The 21,109-nt window shown below is 47.3% G+C and overlaps 2 protein-coding genes across 3 annotated transcripts; one reads left to right on the top strand and one right to left on the bottom strand.

The window, feature by feature from the left end:
• The first annotated feature begins 248 nt into the window (after positions 1-248).
• Positions 249-4,721, top strand: EEF1A1 (eukaryotic translation elongation factor 1 alpha 1). 2 transcript variants are annotated; one of them, XM_068183842.1, is made up of 8 exons: positions 249-406; positions 1,143-1,333; positions 2,145-2,324; positions 2,445-2,741; positions 2,998-3,148; positions 3,338-3,594; positions 3,789-4,023; positions 4,319-4,721. In XM_068183842.1, exons 2-8 carry the CDS (start codon positions 1,190-1,192, stop codon positions 4,441-4,443), a joined length of 1,389 nt encoding a protein of 462 aa, XP_068039943.1. In that variant the 5' UTR covers positions 249-406; positions 1,143-1,189; the 3' UTR covers positions 4,444-4,721. The 2 variants fall into 2 exon arrangements, with proteins under 2 accessions (XP_068039943.1, XP_068039944.1); XM_068183843.1 differs by having other exon boundaries at positions 324-411.
• Positions 4,337-20,985, bottom strand: MTO1 (mitochondrial tRNA translation optimization 1). Its single transcript, XM_068183838.1, has 12 exons — positions 20,728-20,985; positions 20,380-20,579; positions 19,858-19,975; positions 18,902-19,191; positions 17,543-17,655; positions 17,213-17,403; positions 16,847-16,977; positions 16,174-16,378; positions 15,921-16,092; positions 15,102-15,220; positions 14,478-14,635; positions 4,337-14,306 (listed from the first exon to the last, which is right to left on the bottom strand). The coding sequence occupies exons 1-12, from the start codon at positions 20,936-20,938 to the stop codon at positions 14,085-14,087; spliced, it is 2,130 nt and encodes a 709-aa protein (XP_068039939.1). The 5' UTR covers positions 20,939-20,985; the 3' UTR covers positions 4,337-14,084.
• Positions 20,986-21,109: the final 124 nt, after the last annotated feature.

Raw genomic sequence — 21,109 nt, 5'->3', positions numbered from 1 at the left:
CGGTGCCCAGGCCCGAGCGGCTGGGCCCCGCAGGGGGGCCGGGGCTGGTCGGTGCTGCCCCGCTTCTTCCCGGACAAGGCGGCCACTCCCGCCCGCCCGCTCCCCGTCCCAGCGCGAGAGGGACACCGCTCCCTTCCCGGCGGAGCCCCTCAGCACATCGCAGGGCCGCGCTGGGCCCCGCTCCCCGCGGCCGGACCGGGCCGGGTCCCGCTCGGGCCGGGGGGGTCCCGCACAGCCCTGACGGGGGCGGGGGCGGGGGCGGGGGCGCTCCGTGCCCGGGCGGGGCCGCGGGGCCGCCGGGAGCGGTGACGTGTCCCCGAGGCCCCGCCCCCCGCCAGGGTATATAAGGGGCGGAGCTCACGCCGTCGGTCTTTTTCGCTCCGGGTTTGCCGCCGTCGCCGAGCAGGTGAGGCGCGTCCGCGGGGCCGGGCTGGGCCGGGGTCCGCTCGCCCCGGAGGCCCGGCGAGCGCCGAGCTGGGGCGTGTAGGGGGCCGAGGGGAGGGGGAGGGAGGGGCCGGGGGTGCCACCGGGAACCGAGGTGGACGGACGGGCGGGCAGGAGAGCGCGGGGCGGCGGGATGGCGGCGCATCGTCCCCCTCGATTAGCATGTGCACGCTCCCGTTGTCTGGGCTGAGGTGGGGGGAGCGGCGTGTCCGGGCGGGTGAGGGGCAGAAAACGCCCGGCAACCTCCCCTCACGCCCCGCGGGCAGCGGCGCAGGGCCGTGCGGGGACCGTCGGGGGACGGCGGCGGATGCCGTCGTGGGGGAGGGGGGCCTGGGCACGAGTGAAAAAATGGCGCTCGCCTTGCCTGCCCGCCGCCAGCGCCACAAAATGGAGGACGTGGCGGCCCGGGCGGGGTGAGTCACACAAAGGAGCGGGGCGGCCCCGCCCTCCGCGCTGCCCGCCGGGCCCGCTCGCCGCCGCCCCGCGCCCCGGCCACCGCCGCCGGGGTAACTCGAGCCCGGGGAGGGGGCGACGCGAGGGGCGCTCCGAGGGGCCCCTGGCCCGCCCGCCTCGCTCCTCCCCTCCCCCGGCGGGGCGGGGCCGCCCTCCCGGCCGGGCCGCCCCGCATGTGGCTCCGCCATCGCTGCCCCTAGGCCCGGCCTGAGGCGTAACCAGCTTTTTTCTCGGGAACTTTACAGGTGTCGATTCTCTTTTGCCGAAAGAAAAAACTCAGCTACCATCCAAAATGGGAAAGGAGAAGACCCACATCAACATCGTCGTCATCGGCCACGTCGATTCTGGCAAGTCCACCACCACCGGCCACCTCATCTACAAATGTGGGGGCATCGATAAGAGGACCATCGAGAAGTTCGAGAAGGAAGCGGCTGAGGTGGGTGGGTGCAGAGCAGCCAGTAAAATTCCGGGCTGCAGCAGTGAATAGACCCTTAATTGAAAAGTGAACCTGCAAAGCGTTCAGTGGCCACAGGGAGGCGGTCTGGTTGCCACTACCCCAGGAGCTGAACAAGTGGCTCAGTGTTGCGAGGCCACAGGGTGGCAGCTGGGTTGCAGTTGTCCCCGAGGTAGAACAAGTGTTGAGTGTTCAATCTGCCATTGTGTTAATTGCAGAAACTCAGATTGTGAAACGTAAAGCAAGTGAAGAGAAGGTAGGCTAAAGCTACATCTGGAATCATGTTCAGTGGCCAGATTCAAACTGCATAGAAGGAAGTTGATATAAGTCTAATTTAAAAATCTGGGAGTTTTACTGATACTGTTTTTTCTGTGTAATAACAGCACAGGTCATAAGAACATAATAGAATAAAATTTGGCAAATGTTGAGTAGAGTGGAAATAAAAGTGTTGATTATTGCAAGGATTGAAGTAGTAGGAGGACTTGAAATTGTAGAGGATATTTGATAGTAGGCCTCGGGCTTAAGAGCTTTATCATAAAGTTGCATTAGTGAAATTAACAAGCTGTCAGGGAGTCTGACCTGTCAGCAGGTTCAATAAGGTTCAACAGTTGGCATCTCTCACCAGTAGCGCCAAGCATATCTGGTTGCTTGTTTTATGAGCAGCAACGTTTTTCATTATTAAGCCAGTTACTATTACTAGATTTTGCTCTTCAGCCAGTGTGATCTTTCTGAGCTAGTTGCAGATACAGAACCCCTTTTTTTTTTTAATAAACTGTTTTTTTTGTAACTATAGATGGGCAAAGGTTCCTTCAAATATGCCTGGGTCTTGGACAAGCTGAAGGCTGAACGTGAGCGTGGTATTACTATTGACATTTCCCTGTGGAAGTTTGAAACAAGCAAATACTACGTCACCATCATTGATGCTCCTGGACACAGAGACTTCATTAAAAACATGATTACTGGAACTTCTCAGGTATGTAAAGAAAGTAGGATTTAGGGGGTTCAGGAAGGTTGTTCTTTGGTTGGGGGTTCCTGTAGTACTTTGACATACATGCAAGCATTATAGTGAGGGTTTTTTTTTTCCTTTTTGAAGGCTGATTGTGCTGTCCTGATCGTTGCTGCTGGTGTTGGTGAATTCGAGGCTGGTATTTCCAAGAATGGGCAGACCCGTGAGCATGCCCTTCTGGCCTACACCCTGGGTGTAAAACAGCTGATTGTTGGTGTCAACAAGATGGATTCCACTGAGCCACCCTACAGCCAGAAGAGATATGAAGAGATTGTCAAAGAAGTCAGCACCTACATCAAGAAGATTGGCTACAACCCAGACACTGTGGCTTTTGTGCCAATTTCTGGTTGGAATGGTGACAACATGCTGGAGCCTAGCTCTAACGTAGGTTTGGCATTTATTTCTGTTAAGGCATGAAACTGGGAACACTGTTAAGACCAATTATGCAATGATAAAATGCACATGTTTGGTAATAGTTACGTTTGGGAAGTTCAAAGGTCCAAGATAAATCTTAGCACTTAGAAAAATTCTTACTCTGCAGCAGTAAATTGAAATATGCTAAGAGATACCACTTGGGCTTTTTCAGCCTTGTGCCATTAAGTTTGTCAGTCAGATTAACCTGGGTTTGTTTCTATTACAGATGCCCTGGTTCAAGGGATGGAAGATCACCCGTAAGGATGGCAGTGCCAGTGGAACCACCCTCCTTGAAGCCCTGGACTGCATCCTGCCACCAACTCGTCCAACTGACAAACCTCTGCGTCTGCCTCTTCAGGATGTCTACAAAATCGGCGGTATGTGTACCCTGGAACGCTGCTCATGTGCCAGCAGCAGCTGATGTATGGGCCAGAAATGCAGGCATTTGCCCAAGAGCTGCTTCTCCAAGACAAAAATTAAAATTCTTGTCTCGAGTGGGCTTTCCCCCCATAAGGGCATATATTCACTAAGCTGAACAATGAGTAATGCTGTGGTTGCTTTTGCAGGCATTGGCACTGTACCAGTTGGCCGTGTGGAAACAGGTGTTCTGAAGCCAGGCATGGTGGTTACATTTGCCCCAGTCAATGTAACAACTGAGGTTAAATCTGTTGAGATGCACCACGAAGCACTGAGCGAAGCTCTGCCTGGTGACAACGTTGGCTTCAATGTTAAGAACGTGTCTGTGAAAGATGTTCGCCGTGGTAATGTTGCTGGTGACAGCAAGAATGACCCTCCCATGGAAGCTGCTGGCTTCACTGCACAGGTATGTTATGCAGCTATTCAGGGATGTTGGGAATCCAAAATAGGAGTCTTGTTAGGCTAAGCTATAAAGTAACATAGAGTTGTATTTTGAGTTATATTTGATTGAAGCAAATCTTATTTAAGTCCTTGGCTTTGTAAGAATATGTCAGTGTTAAAAATTATACCCCTTCTAACTTGGCCTTCTTTGTTTCTTAGGTCATTATCTTGAATCACCCTGGCCAAATCAGTGCTGGCTATGCCCCTGTGCTGGATTGCCATACTGCTCACATTGCGTGCAAATTTGCTGAGCTTAAGGAGAAGATCGATCGTCGTTCTGGGAAGAAGCTGGAGGATGGCCCCAAGTTCCTGAAATCTGGAGATGCTGCCATTGTTGATATGATCCCTGGCAAACCCATGTGTGTTGAGAGCTTCTCTGATTACCCTCCTCTCGGTAAGGCATCTCATATTAATATGGGTCTCTGGAAAAGACACTCCTCCATTTCTAGTAGCCGGATGCAGTGTGTCTTGTGAAATGCTGATGAAAGCTGTGACTTGAAACAGTGAAGTGGAGCCAAGACTTTACTGGTACATGGAGAGAAACTCCAGAGAAGGGTTATACCTCTGTCCCTGTCTGTTTGCAGAGCAGCGCTGGACCATTTACACCAGCCTGTGTGCTGCCACTGTGCAAATTGGGCTGTGAGATAGGCAGCATAGACAAAAGTCATGAAATGTGTTTTTGCTTTCAGGTCGTTTTGCCGTGCGTGACATGAGGCAGACGGTTGCTGTTGGTGTCATCAAGGCAGTTGACAAGAAGGCTGGAGGAGCTGGCAAGGTCACAAAGTCTGCCCAGAAGGCCCAGAAGGCTAAATGAAAATTCTGTACACCAGCTGCCACCTCAGTCTTAACCAGTGGTGGAAGAACGGTCTCAGAACTGTTTGTCTCAATTGGCCATTTAAGTTTAATAGCAAAAGACTGGTTAATGATTACAATGCATCGTAAAAGCTTCAGAAGGAAAGGAATGTTTGTGGACCATTTGTTTCGTGGCAGTTTAAGTTATTAGTCTTTAAAATCGATAAATTTTTTAAAATGGAAACTTGACCAAAAATCTGTCACAGAATTTGAGACCATTAAAACACAAGTTCAATGCTATGTCTCTGTGTTCTTTGGGTTAATGTTAAATTTATGGCAAGACCTGTATCTAGTCATGGTGGGATAAGAAAGGATTGTTGTTTCTTAAATATGTTCAGAAGTTGCAAAGCAAATACTCAAAATTACTTGTTCCTGAAGAGTAGAACAAAATTCATACACAGGTTTACTTTTAAAGTGATCTAAGCCTTAAAAACTTTACTGGTGCTTTCTTCAAAAACTTATTTTTAGGTTGGATTGCACAGATACCAGGTAACAATTACAGTGGTTTTGTGCATTTTGTGAAGCATTGAGTAAGCCAAGAAAAGTCTGCATTGAGAAGAAGTGAACACATTTAACCTTAAAAAATACTACAAAGAATCCAATGTTTGGTTTCCAACATTTTGTACACTGATTTTTCTAGTCATAAGCAGAAACAGATTTTTTTTTTTTCTGGAAAACTTATGTTGTGTAGCTCTTCAAAAATTTAAACACTTTTACATAGATGTTTTCTAATAATTAGTAAGACATTGAATAGCCAAATCTGAAGCTTCTTTCTAGCAGTACACTTCGATGCAATCTAAATGATTCACCATTGTAGCCAGCATCAAATGGTACAGTGGTATGAGGTGCCTGCTATTTTTTTAACAACAGGGTGAAAATTTGGATCAAGCAGTTAAAGGGGACTTGGGTATCTAGTCCAAACTATTAATAATAATCAGTAGACAAATAACCCCAAGTTAAGTGTTGAGGGTTATGAGAATGCCGGCTGTAATTATTAGGAATTCTGGCTTAGAAGCCTTGCTTCAAATTGGTAAACGGGGGCAAGCAGTTAATGGATAATCGGAGCTGACTTGCATAATGGTGCAGCTGTTTTACTAACCTTTCACATGATTTCCCCACAGCATCCCCAGGATAGGTCAAAAAGAATTGATATTTGTGAGGGACTTGTTCCATGACACCAGTGTGTTTGTTCTGCCTGTAATGGCTGTATTATCTGTGTTCTGTTTTCCTTTCCTTCTCCAGCTGTGTGCTTGTTCTGCAGGAACTCGTATCTGTACTGCTTGGATAGGTCTGAACTGCTGTTACTTATTTTCATGCTCTGTCTGGATCTTTTCTCCTTTTCTGCTCACCTTCTCTGTCTTAACTGCAGTGCAACCTTGGAGCATTACACACTTTTTGAAGGTACAGTGGAAGCAAGGGCTAGAAAGCTTCATTGCAGGCTCTGTAATTCAGTAAAGAAATCTCTGCTGCTTAATTTCTGCTTCTGGAGGTTTGCTAGTGTTCCCAAGGTAACAGGAAGTACATAACTTCAAAATGGAGGCAGAATAAAGCTTGAAGTACCTTGCCAAATCTTAGCATGCGTTTCAGTTAAACCGCTAAATATTTTCCAAGAGGCTTCGGTCAAACTGGTTCAGCAGAGTTCTGATTTGGATGAAAAGCAAAGCAGCTTTGCACAGGCTGCCTTCAGCGCAGCGCTGCGTTCCTTGGATTTCCTTCACATTCCTTTGTTAGGCGCAGGATGTTTGGTTTGGCCGGCCGTGGCCTGGATATGCAACACCCAGTCTGGAGCGCTTCTGTGCACGTTGCAGGGTTGTCTTCAGCTGGGTTTACATGCTCCATGGTAATTTGGAAATGGGCTCATAGTAAGCAGCTCCTTCAGATCCTTAGGGAAAATAAGCTGTGACCCAGCAGTGCAGTGTGGTGCTGCTATTGCAAGAGGCCCTTGGGTCACCTGTACCTTGATCAGATCAGCTGCTGGGAGGCTGGGTCATCGTTAAAATGGCCCAGCTAAAGAGCAGGGCAAGAGCCGGCTGTGTAGTTTGTGGCAGAGGGACTGGTCCTGCTTCCTGGAAAAAAACCCCTGAAGAACAGTATTGCATCTAACAACTTCATGTGTGCAGCCATACACGTGGGAATGCTCTGCCTGCAATACTAGCAATTGCTTTCATGTACATAAAACTTACATTTTACACATTTGGTTTTCTTTCTTTTTTACTTTAACTTTTATAGACTAGATTTGCTTTCTATGCACTTCTGTAATGCCACCTCAGTTCTTTTTTTAATCTGATTACCTGGGGAAGTTGTTAGACTTTTGTAAACAAAATATGGGAATAAAACTACTTCGATCAAACTTCTAATAAATGTTCTTAGTTGAGAACTGTATTTGTCTTCTGACTGCTTATTTCTTTAAGCAACATTTACAGCTGTCCTTAACTCTCTCCTTACTGTCCTATAATGCTGGTGGTGTTCATACAGAAGTATGACAGCATGCTGCTGTGATGATGGAGCCAGCTCTGAAGGCAGAAAACTGTCTGGAGCCTTGTATTTGTGAATGTTTCCTTTCTAGTTGATGAATGCGTCGGTAGTCCAGAGGACTTTGAATACACAGAAATATTCCAGAAATGTTATGTGGCGAGGTATTGGGGGAAATGGAGCAGTGCAGTCATAGCTGATATCACTAAGTAACTTCTTGCTCAGTGTTGGTTGCCTAGGTGGATAGTTTAGGCTGGAATAAAATGGACTTTGCTCAGACTACTGCCCAGAGGCATTTTATTTGTATCTCAGATCAGTTTGTACAAGGCTAATAATTGGAGTAACTTAGTTTACTGAAATCATAAATAGACTAACTCACATTCTGAATTTAGCTGTCTCAGTATATTTTGAAAAACTATTTTCTGTAAATGCGTATTTTAAATTTTAGGTTTGGTCAAGATCAACCATGTAGAGACAAATTAAACTTTGTACTGTACAGGAATATTCTTTTCCTCATTGGTGCTAAATGATTATCTGTTCAAGAACCATGTAAATTCAGCCTGATGAATACAACCCACCTGGTTTTAATTTCTATTAGTTCTATGTCTGTGTAGTGCCCAGAGGGAGGCTGGGGGGTGGAAGTTGCAGTGGGAGGGCTGATAAGCTGTCTCCCCAACAGCACCCTGAGGGACCCTGAGCACTTCTGAGGTCCTGCTTAAAGCATCTGCTTCACCAAGAGCTCCTTTTCTACAAGAACTTCTCACATGCATTTCACTGCAAGTTGTAAATTCCTGACAGTATTAACACAGTGGAAGATAATACTGGGGAAAATTACCCTTCTCTTGCAATGCTGCTCCTGCTTACCAAGGAGAGGCCTGAAACCACTTCAGGAGAAAGAAGAGGGCACCTAGGGTGCAAAAGAGCTGAAGAAAAGTCTTCTAGATATCAAAACTGTATTGGCTTCCAAGGTACAGAAGCTGTGGGTTTTTAGCCTTTTCTGGGTCCTCTTTAGTCCCTTCAGATTATTTCTGCATCATAAGTCAATTACATTGTTGTCTGCTTTTTAAAAAATCAGGTTACTTTCCCTGGCTATCTACCAGTAATTCTTTAATCCTTTAATGTTTCAAATATTTACACAACATAATTCAAATCTGCCAGCTTCTCTGTACTGGTACAGTGGCAGCTGAACCCTTATTTCCCTTGGAAGATGCTGAGTGAGGTACTGAGGAAAGGTGGAGATGAATCAGAGTGGGATACCCTGATGAAGATCTCTGGCCTCTGGGTGGGGAGACGGTGGGGCAGCAGTGGGGGGCACATGGGCTGTCAGCCAAGGAGCTGCAATTTGTGCAGGTTTTGCTCATTTCTTCCTTTAAAAAAGCAAATCAAGTTGGAAAGCACCTAAGCTTTCTTTGGTGAATGATCCCCATGGGCCAAGTGCGTGATTTTAAGGATGCAGTAGCAACAGATTTGCCCTGTGTGTGCTGAGGTACTTTCTAAGTCTCCTGGCTCTTCTCAGCAAAGCAATCCAGAGCCCTGGGCATCCTCCTGCAAGGGCATCTGCTAGCTCAGGCCCAGCACAAACACTACTTTGTGGGTTAATATGCTAATTTTTTTGCATTCCATAGTCACTGGAAATTAGCAGAGCCAGCTCACCCCTAACTCAGGGGCCTGCCTGCCCTGCCAACAGCAGTCACAGTCACATTTTCCCTTTCAGCCCAGTAAAATCTGGATTATTTAATACAAAGGGAAGAGCCACAGTGTTTCCCCACGCCAGGTGTCTATTCTGCACACATCAGCAAAGCTGGCAAAGCTGTTGACTCTAAACCTGCACAGAGATGGAAAGGCAACACAAATGTCCCCTCCTGGAGGGAGTTGATTGCAGGTAGGGCTGAAATTTTAAATCAAGTTTCAGGTTCCTCTTATCTGCAGCCACCTGGGCACATCTTAAGCAAAATGCCCATTTTCTTTTTAAACATATACATATGTATACATATATATACATATACATATATATATATACACACACATATATACATATATATATACGTATATATACATACATACATACACGTGCACACCTATATGTTGTATATAACATATGTCTACATCTACATAATTTTAAAAAGTACCTAATTATTTTTTTTATAATTGCCATTGCCAGACTTCTTAAAATCTGCAGTTCCTATTTTGAAGCTGGATTCTAAGCTAGTTCCTTAGCAAACAAAATTAAATGCCCACAAATGAATTAATAGTTATTGATAATAACTTATTATTTATACATATTATTCATTTTATATTATTTGTTATATATAGTTCTTATTATAAAATATTTAATTAATATTTCATAAATATTTAGTTTATAAGCTAGGCTGTGGTTCTGCTGATAGGACATGAATATTTTGGAGAAAGAGATGTAGGATTCTTCTTGGTGTTGTCTCTCTGTGTTTAACAAGTCCTTTAATAGCCTTTTCCAGAGGGAAAAAAGGAAGGAATAGTTGATTTTATTATCAGTTTGTTTGTCATTACTCGTAACAATAACTAATACCACCTAGCCTGCTGCTGAAGCACTTTTATGGATTACAGTACCCTAATTCTTTGGAGAAGGAGGGGTATATATATCTGCCTGGGAGTGGGAGAAGGAAATCACCCTGGACGGGGGCTCTGCTCTACCGCAGTCACTTCCTCGTGAGGGAAATTCCTGCGACTCATTCCTGGGCACGCATTCGCATTCCCCAGACTGCTACACGCGTGGCACAGCCAAGGAGAACGGAGGTCACTGCCCGTGACGTGACCACTCTGCTCCTGAACAGCCGCTTCCAGCTCCTGCCTGACACCCACCACTGTCCACCAGCCAGCTCTGGGGCAATGTCACCGAGCCCAGCCCTGTCACCTGCCACCTGGCCAAAGTCTCCCGAGATGCAGCCGGACAAGGACAAAACCTCTCTGAAGTGCCAGCTCAGCACTACCAGGCACACCAGCCGTTCCACTTGTGACTCCAAAAATCCTGTACACGTGTGACAGAGGCCACCACCTGGTCATGCACGGCAATTTTCAAGTTAAAGCACAGTAGACTGGGAGGGAAGAAACTGGTCACGAGTTGGCTGTTGTCACCTCCTCTCTCTTCTTGCTGCCCTGCAAGGCAGAGTGAGCTCATTTCCCACCTGGCTCCGTGCCTGCTCTTCAGTTAACCACATCCAGCACTGTCACTTGGAACAAGAGCGCCGTGTGCTTAGCAGTCCCCAGCCGTGCCTGAAAATGTCCCTCCTGGGGCTTGTGCTGGGAGCTGCAGCTGATGCCAGACAGGAACACCTTCACCCTTCGCTCGCTCCACCTGCATCTCTGCCGCAGCCCGGGCTTTTGCTGAGCCGTGCCCCTCCCGGGAGCCCTTTGCAGCACGCCCGAGTGGCTCTGCTGACCCACTCCTGCAGCGGCAGGGAGGCACCCGCTCTGCAGGGGCACAGATAGGGAAGCTGAGGCTCTGGGCTGAGCACCCCAAGGAGACATCACAGGCTGTCAAAACATCCAGTCTTAGGTCTGCAAAGAGGTGAAGAAGGCACAGCCTCCAGCTTTCAGGATAGGTTTGCCAGTGCTGCATTCCTTGGCACAGAGGTCAAGGCCCAGGTACCAGGCATGGCCACCACACAATGGTGAGTATGGAGTCAGAGATCCTCTGGTGGGGATCCACATCACTCTCCTTCCTCAGAGCTACACTTGAAGGGTTAAACCAGCACAGCAGTTTAGGAAGGAGACAAAAGCACAGTTTGTTTCCCCAAAGCATGGCTGTCAGTAAAATAACAGGTCAAGAATCATCCTTTTTTCTCTGTCCTTTATGCAATAGCAATTGCAGAGCAAGTCTCCCATCTCCCATCTAAATGCCTGGACTCCAGTAATTTTAATCAAAGGAGGGGAAAGACACCTTTTATTTCTCAGTAGTGCCGTGAAGTCAAGGCAAAAGATGGAAACAACACCCTGGAAGGACTCTGAGCAGCATTGGCCATGGTTTGATTGGAAGAGCTGAGAGCACCTCCTCGGGGGAAGCAACATCTCCAAGGGGACAGTAGATTCCTCCCTGCATGCACTAAATGACATCCTGAGATACCTGTCACTGCATGAGGAACACAACGTGGGAAGTATGGTAATCAAAGCTGGTAACCCCTGAGCATCTAAAACCACTGCATGTGAAGACTGTTACTTAACACAGTGCAAGGGCAATGCACAAGCAGGAGGCACACTGTGCCTGCCAAGGGCCAGCCAAGTGGGGGACTAAGACAATCAGCCAGGGCTGCACTACTGCAAACATCCCAGCAGCACTGAGACCATCAAAGGTTGCAGCTTTTAGTGTCTCCTAGCATAAAATATCTTTCCATTTTCCTCTTGCTTTCATCTCCCAGGCAGAAATAAAGACAAGATGAAGAAACTGCTCAGTTCAAGTATCCTATGAAATAAAAACTAGAGTAGGGAACAAAAAGAAGGTGTCTAAAAAATCTGGGATAAGATAGAGTGGTAGATATCTGAGGAAAAAGTGCTGATCACCAGGCCTGTGTTCTGCAGGAGAAAAAGAGAGACATACACACTGGAGCAGGGAACACAAGGACAGCTGGTATGTGCAACAAGTTAGGTCAACCTCACCACACATCCTCCCTCCCTGCTAGCCTAGTGACAGCAAGGATTACAGGACAACAAAGTGCCATTCATTACTGCACAGACAAGGAAAAGCAAGCATGTTAAGAGCAGACTCCTCCAGTTCTGCCCTTCCCATCCTGTCGGTCTTAGCAAGGCCACAGCACCTGCGAAGGTCTAAGCTCACTTTGTCTTCATGTAAAAACCAAACCTTGGGCCTTGTAACAAATCCCCAGTGGTTAGAAACCAGATGGCACAAGGTGTCCCTCCTATCTGCCCATGCTACTTGAGCAGATTATTTAGCCTTTCTGTGCTTGGTTTTCTTACCAAAATGAATAGAACTACTTGCAGCAATTTATTTTCATGTTAAAAGTCTTCTCAAACAAGAACTGTTCAACAAGCACAATATATTGCAGCAAACTCTGTATACATGAAACCAATACTTGAGGGACAGCCAGTCCTCAAACTTGTGCACAAGCCAGGTTTTCCATTTCAGCAAATACAGACATCATTGACCTACATATGTGAACAGAGGACACCCTGTCTTAACAAGGGAACTCACCAGTGGCCAAAGACCCACTTCACACTGAAACAGAAAGAGCAGTTGTTACAAATGATCTGCTGGAAGCAATGCACATACGACTTCAAATCCCCCTGAACTTAACTCCTTCCCCCTCCCTAGACCACAGCTGTGCATTGTGAAATTGTTAAACGTAAGAAAACTCCCCTCCTTCTGCTCTTCCTTTGACACTGGTTCAGTCCAGCTCAGTGGAATTACCCTTTCATTTATGCTGCATGTGTGAGGCCAGAAGTAAATTTAGCACACAAAGCTGAGCAGTGTTTCTTTTTGTAGCAAGGTGCAAAGTACTTGCCTTTAAAGACACACATTATTGAAAGCTAAATACTCCTGTCAAATGACTGCTAACAAGAACTAAGAAATGCAGTTTTGAAACTGCATAATTGGATTAAAAGTGAAGATCTAGGGTTTCTTTGGATTCACATAGCTGGAATTCCATAAGCACCATACCTGGAGCCTGAGTTACACCACAGAAAGCATAGCTGCCTTTCTTATGCTGAACTTAAGGCTTGCAAGAAGCAAATCTTTGAGCCAACAAGGATGAAAGGAAAACAGGCCACAGATCTAAAGGAGCGGATAAATGTTCACCTTTCTGAGCCATTCTGACATGAACTGACCTACAGATCACTCTTCCAGGCAAGCCAGTGGATGGTGACAAGGAAGTGCTTTCAGGCAGGTGGGGTAATGCCTCAAACAAACTGCAAACTGTGCTCATCCTCCTGCTGCATGACACAGTCTCTGTCAACAAAAGGGATTTACTCTGACTCCTTTCTCTGGACAGGAGAGCAACCCTCACCCAGAGCAAATACACCAGAGAAATTTCCAGAATTATATTTTCAAAATTACAGATATATATATTTGGGTCATGGTTGAACTCAGTGACCTTACAGGTCTTTTCCAACCTTTAAGATTCTCTGATTTTACTGTATCAAAATGTGTTCTGAAGCCAGAGGACATTTGGAAATGAGACCAGCACCAGAAACTGCTGCCTGAGTCAAGCAAGGATTTGGTAGATGCACAGCAACTGCTTGAATTCCATGTGTCTCCCTGGTAAGTAATCAACTGCCCAGTTGATCTAATTGGCTTGGATCTCGCCCAAATCCAAGTTCTGTTCCTGTCAGTTGCAGGACCAGTGCTGATGAGAATCCCACTCCCCCAGCCCACAGCACATCAGACAGAGCTTCACAGTGCCCAGGCCGAGGTCCATGGGGCAGATTCCCATGTCTCCCACCCTCCTCCAAGCACCAAGCCTTGTCCAGCTGCCTCCCCCAGCTCTGTAGTGAATCTCAGCCCACCTTACGTGTGGGAAGTGTGATCCAGTGAACTGGCGTGGCCCTGCTGAAAGCTAAGTGATAACTGAGTTCTTCAGCAAGTTTCAAGATAAGCTTTATTTATTTTCAAGGAGAAAAACATCTGCAGGATGCATTTGCATTCAGTCTCCTACATAAATTTAAATATTTGTGTGGCACACGCTTCCATAGCCAAGTGTCCCCTACTGGCTGACACCACACCGACACCACCCTGCGTGTAGTCACTGCACAGCTATGAACACAAGTTCTGAACTCAATGGAACACACTTTTCAGCTCCAATTCTCTTGTGCTGCCATGGGCTTTGTATAGTAACAGGTCTTACTCATTTCAGAAGAACTAAACACTGTCCTTTACAAGATGCGGATTTTGACTACCTGAAGTCTTCCAAATGAGTGGAATTACAAAAGCAGTTCTCCTGTCTCTCCATTTGCATCAGCAAGATCACAGGCTGTATTTACATTTCTGACCATTTACTTTTGTGCATTCATCATCTTGTTCTATGCAATGACACTGCCACAGAACCCAACTTCAACTACTTTGTACCCAGCCAGCACTGGTGTAATCTGGGAGAAGGCTCAAGAGCACAGATCTTGCCACGAAGTCTGGCTGGATCAGTACATTCTCTACAAAGGTGTTTTAACAAACTTTGTCTCCTCTTCAGAAAACTCTGCTGAAATCTGTCTTTGTGAAGTTGCTTTGCCTGAGTACATTTTCCCTGGGAAGCACTCCCCAGACTGAGGCACAGCTTTTAGCTTCTCTGTCTTCCGGTGATTGGTTTTCACAAATCTTAGCAGGTTAACAATAGCAGCTGGTGTGATTCCAGGGATACGGCTGACTGCACCAATCTGCACATGGAGACAGGAACAAGTTAACTACCACCAAACCTACACACTGCATGGAGCTAGTGAGAAATGAGATCAAAACCTGTTCCTTCCCCTGATTCTTTCACCCCCTGCCCCTTGAGAAGACAGAAGGGATTTCCTGCTGCTCAGCGCTGCTGTGGCTGAGTTTCTCACCGTCTGGGGGCGGTTTGCATCCAGCTTCTCCCGCACCTCTGCGGAGAGTGAGGCATCAATGGCAAAGTAATCCAGGTCGTCTGGCAGCTGCAGTGCCTCATCACGACGCACCTCTTCCATTTCCTGCTGCTGATTGACTACACACCACTCGTAAGCAGCTGTGGTGATCAGGGGAACAAGAAAGGCAGATATTGATAAATACTCATGTGAAAATCACTTGCAAGAAGCACAGTGAGAAATTCCACTGAGGTGGGCAAAAGTTCCTAAGGAAATTTCCAGCCTTGTAGATTACAGAGCCTAATTCACATCACTGCTTTGGAAGAAGTCATACTCTTTGATTTGTTACAGAAATTTAGATATATGGGTTGTTTTTATCTTCTCACAAGAACAAAGGATGGCCTATTTGATGGGGCAATAAGGAGGAAAAAAACCCAAAGAGTGATCTTCCCCACGGAGTGAAACACCCGAGCATAAAAAGGGCTGTGTCTTAGGGTAAAAAATTCACACTCATCAGAATGTTTCATTTCTCTAAGCAGCAACATGAAACACACTAAACAACTGCTGTCCCCTTACTGAACAAACATATACAGATCACCACGAGAGAGAGTAATTCTTGTACTCTACCTTCTATTTTCAATCTCTCTGACAGCTCTCTCCATTGAGCAAGCTTGCCCAGGGGCTCTGGGATAGCCTTTGCCAGAATCTCCATGTTGGCATCTTGATACTGAAGGACTTCAAAGGCACTGTGGAGAACAAGAGTAAACACTTGTAAAAAGGAGTCACACTTGTAAGGCAGATTTACGGTTGTTCCAAGCTCAAATGTACAAAGTTCTTAGCTTAAGCCAGAACAACTGCAGAGCCATGCTCAATTCCCTACTATCTCCTTTCAACACACAGAAGAGCTGCCAAACTCTTGAAGAGAGACTCCTCATATAAATTTACAGCAAGACAGAAGGGACAAGGCAAGGGCACTAAGGGAAACCTTTCACACAGACTCTGTCAGCCAGGTCTTAGTCACTGATTTCAAACAACAGAAAAGAGGAGATAAAGTGTGAGTAAGGGAAGTAAGGGCTTTTGTGTACAAGAACAGCTACCACCTGACACCAGCCTGAAATCAAGTGTTGTTTTTACCAAGCTTTTAGCAAAGCTGCAACCCACTGCAAAACCATCTCCAGCAGGTGACTGTGTAAGGACAGCAAGCACTGTCTGGGCCAGTGGAGCACTCCTTTGCTTTGAGAACACACGTCACATGGAATAGTAAAAACATCAATGCCATACTTATTCTATAGGCAAACATCATACGTGTGTCCTCTGAAGGTGGTAAAGTTGGAATCTTGGAGTACCGACAGCTTCAGGAAGCATGGATAAATGCTGTGAAACCACTAGCCAGATGTGCTAAAGCAAGCATAGGTCAAACCAGAAAGCTCCAGGTGTAACACTTACCTGACAGGTGACCTGCGATTGCTACTTATGGGAACTCCTGGTAGTAACTGGGACCATTTGGATATGCTGAACTGAAGGGATTTTAGTGTTGCGATCCCATCCTCTAATGCAGCTCTCATCTTTACTGCTTGTTCATATCGCTGCTGTGATACACACCCAGCTTCTTCAAACCCTGCAGAGACAGATGGTCCATGAGACAAAGGTCTACAGCCAGGCAGGGCTGGTCAGTGCAAGAGCTACCACAGCAGAACACCTCTGTGAGTGAGCCTGGCGTCCGCGTTGTCCGGCCGCAGGGCCATGCGGAACTCCACGCGGCTGGTGAACATCCGGTAGGGCTCGCTGGTGCCCAGCGTGGTGAGGTCATCAATCAGCACTCCCACGTAGCCCTCGGTGCGACTGACGGTGAACGGGGGCTTGCCCTGAACCCGCAGGCAAGCATTGATCCCCGCAATCACACCCTGCACAGGCAAAACAAACCAAGCATCCATCGCTCTCGTCTTAGCAAAATCATCAGCACATCTGCCCCAAAGGCTCACACGTCAAACCGCACCCAGGAAAATACAACAGTCTGTGCCAGTAATACAGGCTGTTTCCTTCTTGTGACACTATGAGTGTCTGAAGGGCTTCTTGGCCCCTGCTGATGTGTCTGGAGACAATTCCCAAGGTTTCAATTATACCCACTGCAGTCTCCATGCTGAAACACTTGGCAGGATTTTCAATTACTACTGTTACTGCAACTTTAGTGATAGCAACTGCAGATACTTGTACAGATACAAGTGAAAATATCTTAGGCAAGTCTGGAATCAGGGTGAGCAATAAAAATAAGAACATCTCATGAGCACAAAATGGGCCTAGGAAGACTATCACAAAGGCCAAGGTAATATCCCTTTCTGAGTGCTGAATATACAACAATCAGATTCGCCCACCTGAGCTGCAGCTTCTTCATAGCCTGTTGTGCCATTTATCTGGCCTGCAAAGAAGAGGCGCTGAACAAGACGCGACTCGAGAGAAGCAGTCAGTTGTCGGGGGTCTAAAAAGTCATACTGCACCCCATAGCCTGTGACACACAACAAGACAGATGTTACAGGAAGGACTGTCAAGGCAATCAGTGGAGCAGAGTGGCTTATCAATTCTATTTATGATTTCTGAACAAGCAAACTAAAAATCACTGCATCTAGGAATTAGTTTTGCTTCGTATTTCCTTTGTTTTGCTACACTCTAAGCAAAATCTGCTTTTCATTAACTAGTAAATAAATATGACTAGTAGATTCAAAATAATTCAGCCCTCTCACCTGGCTGTAACATCTTGGCTTTTTCCAAGCCTGGGACGGATTTGATCACCTGCTCCTGGAGCTCAGGTGGCAGTGTCATGGACATGCCTTGGGGATAAATGATGTTGGAATCCAAGCCTTCGGGCTCCAGCCACACCTGATGTTCTCGGTCTGGGAAGCGCAGAACCTTTGATTCAAGAGAGGGACAGTACCTGTAACAGTAAACAGCCATGAGCAGCACCTGACATGGAGAAAAAGTTACTTTCCAGAAGCGTAGCAGGAGCGACCCACAGCTCCAAAAAGACTTCCAGCTTGTCCCCTTGACAGCCTTGCATGATGCCACACACTCACCGTGGGCCCCTGGTTGTCTCCCTGACGTGGCTGTTCAGGTGGAGGTTATCGCGGATAATTTGCTGGGCCTTGAGGTTTGTGCGAGTCAGGTAACAGGACAGCTGATCTTCGGGCTGGAAGAGGCCAAAGCTCAGCCTAAGTTAATCTGGTCACGACACCGTATCCTTACTAAATAACTCTGATATCTCCAAGACCTTTCCCATGATGGCTGGCTCTTACTTCTGGGAGGGGTCAGCAGGGCTGTCATGCCCACTGTACAGACTGAAAACGAGCAATCCGAGAGCCTGAGCAACATGCCCAAAACCAGACCAAGAACGGGATGGAATCTGGGAGTTTCGAATTCAAGTTGTACCCTATATGCCATATTCCTAATAACAGGATGGATATTCCCATTAAATCAACATGAATCGGCATTCAAACTGATCATGGGCGGGGGGTGGGGAAGCTCCAGAGTTAGAAGAATTAAGTGCTGACTCTACAGCTAACAGCCAATTAATGGGTTTGGTGAAGAAAAAAAAAAAATCTCTTGAAGAGGAAAAAACCTCACCATGTAAAGTATTCCACTGATTTTTCTGAAAAAGAGTCAATAGACTCACATTCAAAATTGTGACAATGTAGCACCATTACTCTTTAAAACTGCCACTGACTTATATATTAGTTGGCCAAAAGTCTTGTGATTTTACATAGTTTTGATTTAGATCTGTGTTGGCTGACTGTCAGTACAAAACCCTGAGAAATCACCTCGCTGCACTTGCAGAAAGGAACTCCATGGACCCATAACCCTTAGAGAACTTAATCAACCAATAAAGAATTGGTTAACGGTTGTCATATAACTTGAGATGAATTAGATGCCATAGAGCAAGAAAGCTATCTTGAAAAAGTTAAGGAGTCAAAAGCCTATATACCCCCAAAAACTTGATTAATACATTGCAGGTGCGGTAAGGGAGCCACTTCATAGGCCTGTACACCCCAGAAAACTTCATCAATAGTAACTGTCTAACCGGGACGGCAAATTTAATAAAGCACTGTTTAAAAAGCCATGTAACCAGCACATGAAGAATAATACCATCACCAGTATCACATTTCACAAAACTCTGACTCTAATCACCTTACTTTGAAGTAAAGAAAGTTCTGTTCTCAAGTTGAGAAGTGAGAGTAAAAAGGTATTTGCTTTCAAAAGAACACAAGTAACTTCTCCCTCGCATTGAAAGTACTCAAAAGCCTAACATCTCCAGTACAAATACATCCCAGCTGCCTTTCGCAGCCACCCACTCCGCGGCTGATGATGAGCACAACGTTCCCAGAACCACTTCCCACCCGGCTCTATGTGCATTTGATGGGTGGGATTTGCTGTCCCACCTTGATCCACACAGCCTCGCTGAGGAAGCTGAATGGCACTGGAGGGTTGTCAGCTGCACGTTCCTCCAGACCACCAAAGTCAATTGTATCCTTGGCAAGTCGGGGTGGTGTTCCAGTCTTCAGCCTGCCCACAGCAAATCCCAGCTTCTCCAGAGTGTGAGCCAGCCCGATGGCTGGCTGGTCCCCCAGCCGCCCCGCCGGGTGCATCTCCAGGCCGATGTGGATCATACCCCTCAGAAACGTACCGGTGGTCAGGATAACACTCCCAGCATGCACTGTGCTCCCATCCCCTGGAAGAGCAGGTTTTCAGAGATGTTCACATTTTAGTATCAACAAAGCCCCAGAATTCTGGTGCTTCTGTCTAAAACTAGACTACCAGTGTTCACTCGGGGTTTATCTGTCTTCTATTATAAAATAATACCAGCTTTTCCATAATAAAAGCACCAACAGTAATAACTACAATAAGCAGCATGTAGTTATTTCTTTATATTTATTATTCCTAAGCAAGTTACCCCTAACAAAAAAAAACACTCCTTGGAAAAATCCATATCCAGGCCTTACTTCGGAAAGCTTGTTTATTGTAACAGCAAGAGGTAATGAAGTACAAGCCTGTAATTAAGAGGACCCCGTGGTCCTGTGCACTGAGAGCATTTACCAAATAAAATCTCAAAACACAGCATAGAATTCAGTATCACTAGCCTGAAGAAAATTAACTTAGTTAACGTCCCAGTATACTACCAATCCAGGTATGTTTGACATTGTATTACACATACTAACCTGGTTTATTTCACACTTTGCCTAAACCAGTGCTATTGGCTAATTCATCTTCCTCACTAATGAATTAGAATTGTATAATTCATCTTTCTCATCGGTGAATCAGAAATATTTACCCCAAAGGCTGGAGGCACTCTTAGTACGGAGTAACTGAAGGCACTTAATGAGTTAGTAGCACATACCCAGAACGACTCCTGTGACTTGGCATTTCCCAGGACGGCCTGGTTCTGGCTCTGTCAAGAGAAGATCCTCCACGGATGCCTCACGAACTGTCAACAGTGGTGTGTTAAGGATTTCTTTCTGTCATGAAAGGAGTTACTGCAAAAATCTAGGAAATTATGAGACATATGGGCAATCCCAAACCCTGCTGATTTCTGAAACATCTATTATCCACTTCCATTCTTACCAGGTCATTTGGCAGACACAGTTATGGTAGTATCCTGATTTATCAGGCAGAAGTTTTCACTCACATAAAGTTTAAACTCAAATAAACTAATTGGTCATGGAGCCTAACCTGTATCTAAAACACTAGAGAAAATTTTAAACTGTGCTGAGCTCCTACAACTTACATTGCATCAAAGTACCAAACAGAAAGGTATCTAGGTTTGATCGGTAAATAATGAAAAGCAAAACACAGCCCCTTCCTTCGTATTCCTCAGTCCCGACTCCCAACACCCGAGAGCCCGCCCGGCGCGCCCCCTCACCTGCATGTTCTCCCTGTAGAGGCCGCGGTCGATCTGCGCGCGGAGGCCCCACACGGCCGGGCCCTTGCAGCGGTTCAGCACCTTGTAGTGAACGCCGGAGCGATCGCACAGGCGGCCGCACAGCCCGTCCAGGGCGTCCACCTCCCGCATGAGGTGCCCCTTCCCGATGCCGCCGAAGGACGGGTTGCAGGACATTTCCCCTGGGTAATGACACAGGGATACCCTCAGCATCCCCCAAAGGTTCCCGCGACCCCCCCGGGTCAGCGCCGCTCCCCCACGCTCCCCACGCGGAGACCCGAGGCGCCCGCGGTGGCTTCCCCCGCCCAGCCCGGGCACCCGCGGCCGTACCGATGGTGCCGATCCTGTGCGTGAGCAGCAGCGTGCAGGCCCCGCCGCGAGCGGCCGCCGCCGCTGCCTCCGTGCCCGCGTGGCCCCCGCCGATCACCACCACCTCGTAGCGCGGCGCTGCCGCCGCCCCGACCTCGCTGCCCGCCCGGCGGTGCCCGGGGCGAGGCGCCGGGGGCAGCGGCAGGCGGCGGCAGCCGCTCCGCAGGAACATGGCGGCTGCGCCGGCCCTCCCGGCAGCGGGAGCTGGGGGCGGGAGCGTCGCCGCGGCTCCTCCGCCTCGGAGCGAGAGGCGGGGCCGGCGGGAGTGGCGGGGCCGGGCGCCTCCCGCGGCCGCCCGTCCTGGCGGTCCTTGCGGCTGGAAAAGCCCGGCAGTGCCGGGGCT

The sequence above is a fragment of the Anomalospiza imberbis genome, chromosome 3 (genome assembly GCF_031753505.1).
Source record: "Anomalospiza imberbis isolate Cuckoo-Finch-1a 21T00152 chromosome 3, ASM3175350v1, whole genome shotgun sequence".
NCBI classification, from domain to species: domain Eukaryota; kingdom Metazoa; phylum Chordata; class Aves; order Passeriformes; family Viduidae; genus Anomalospiza; species Anomalospiza imberbis.
Note: the sequence above shows the minus strand (reverse complement) of the source record. Positions and strands in the feature narration are given on the sequence as shown.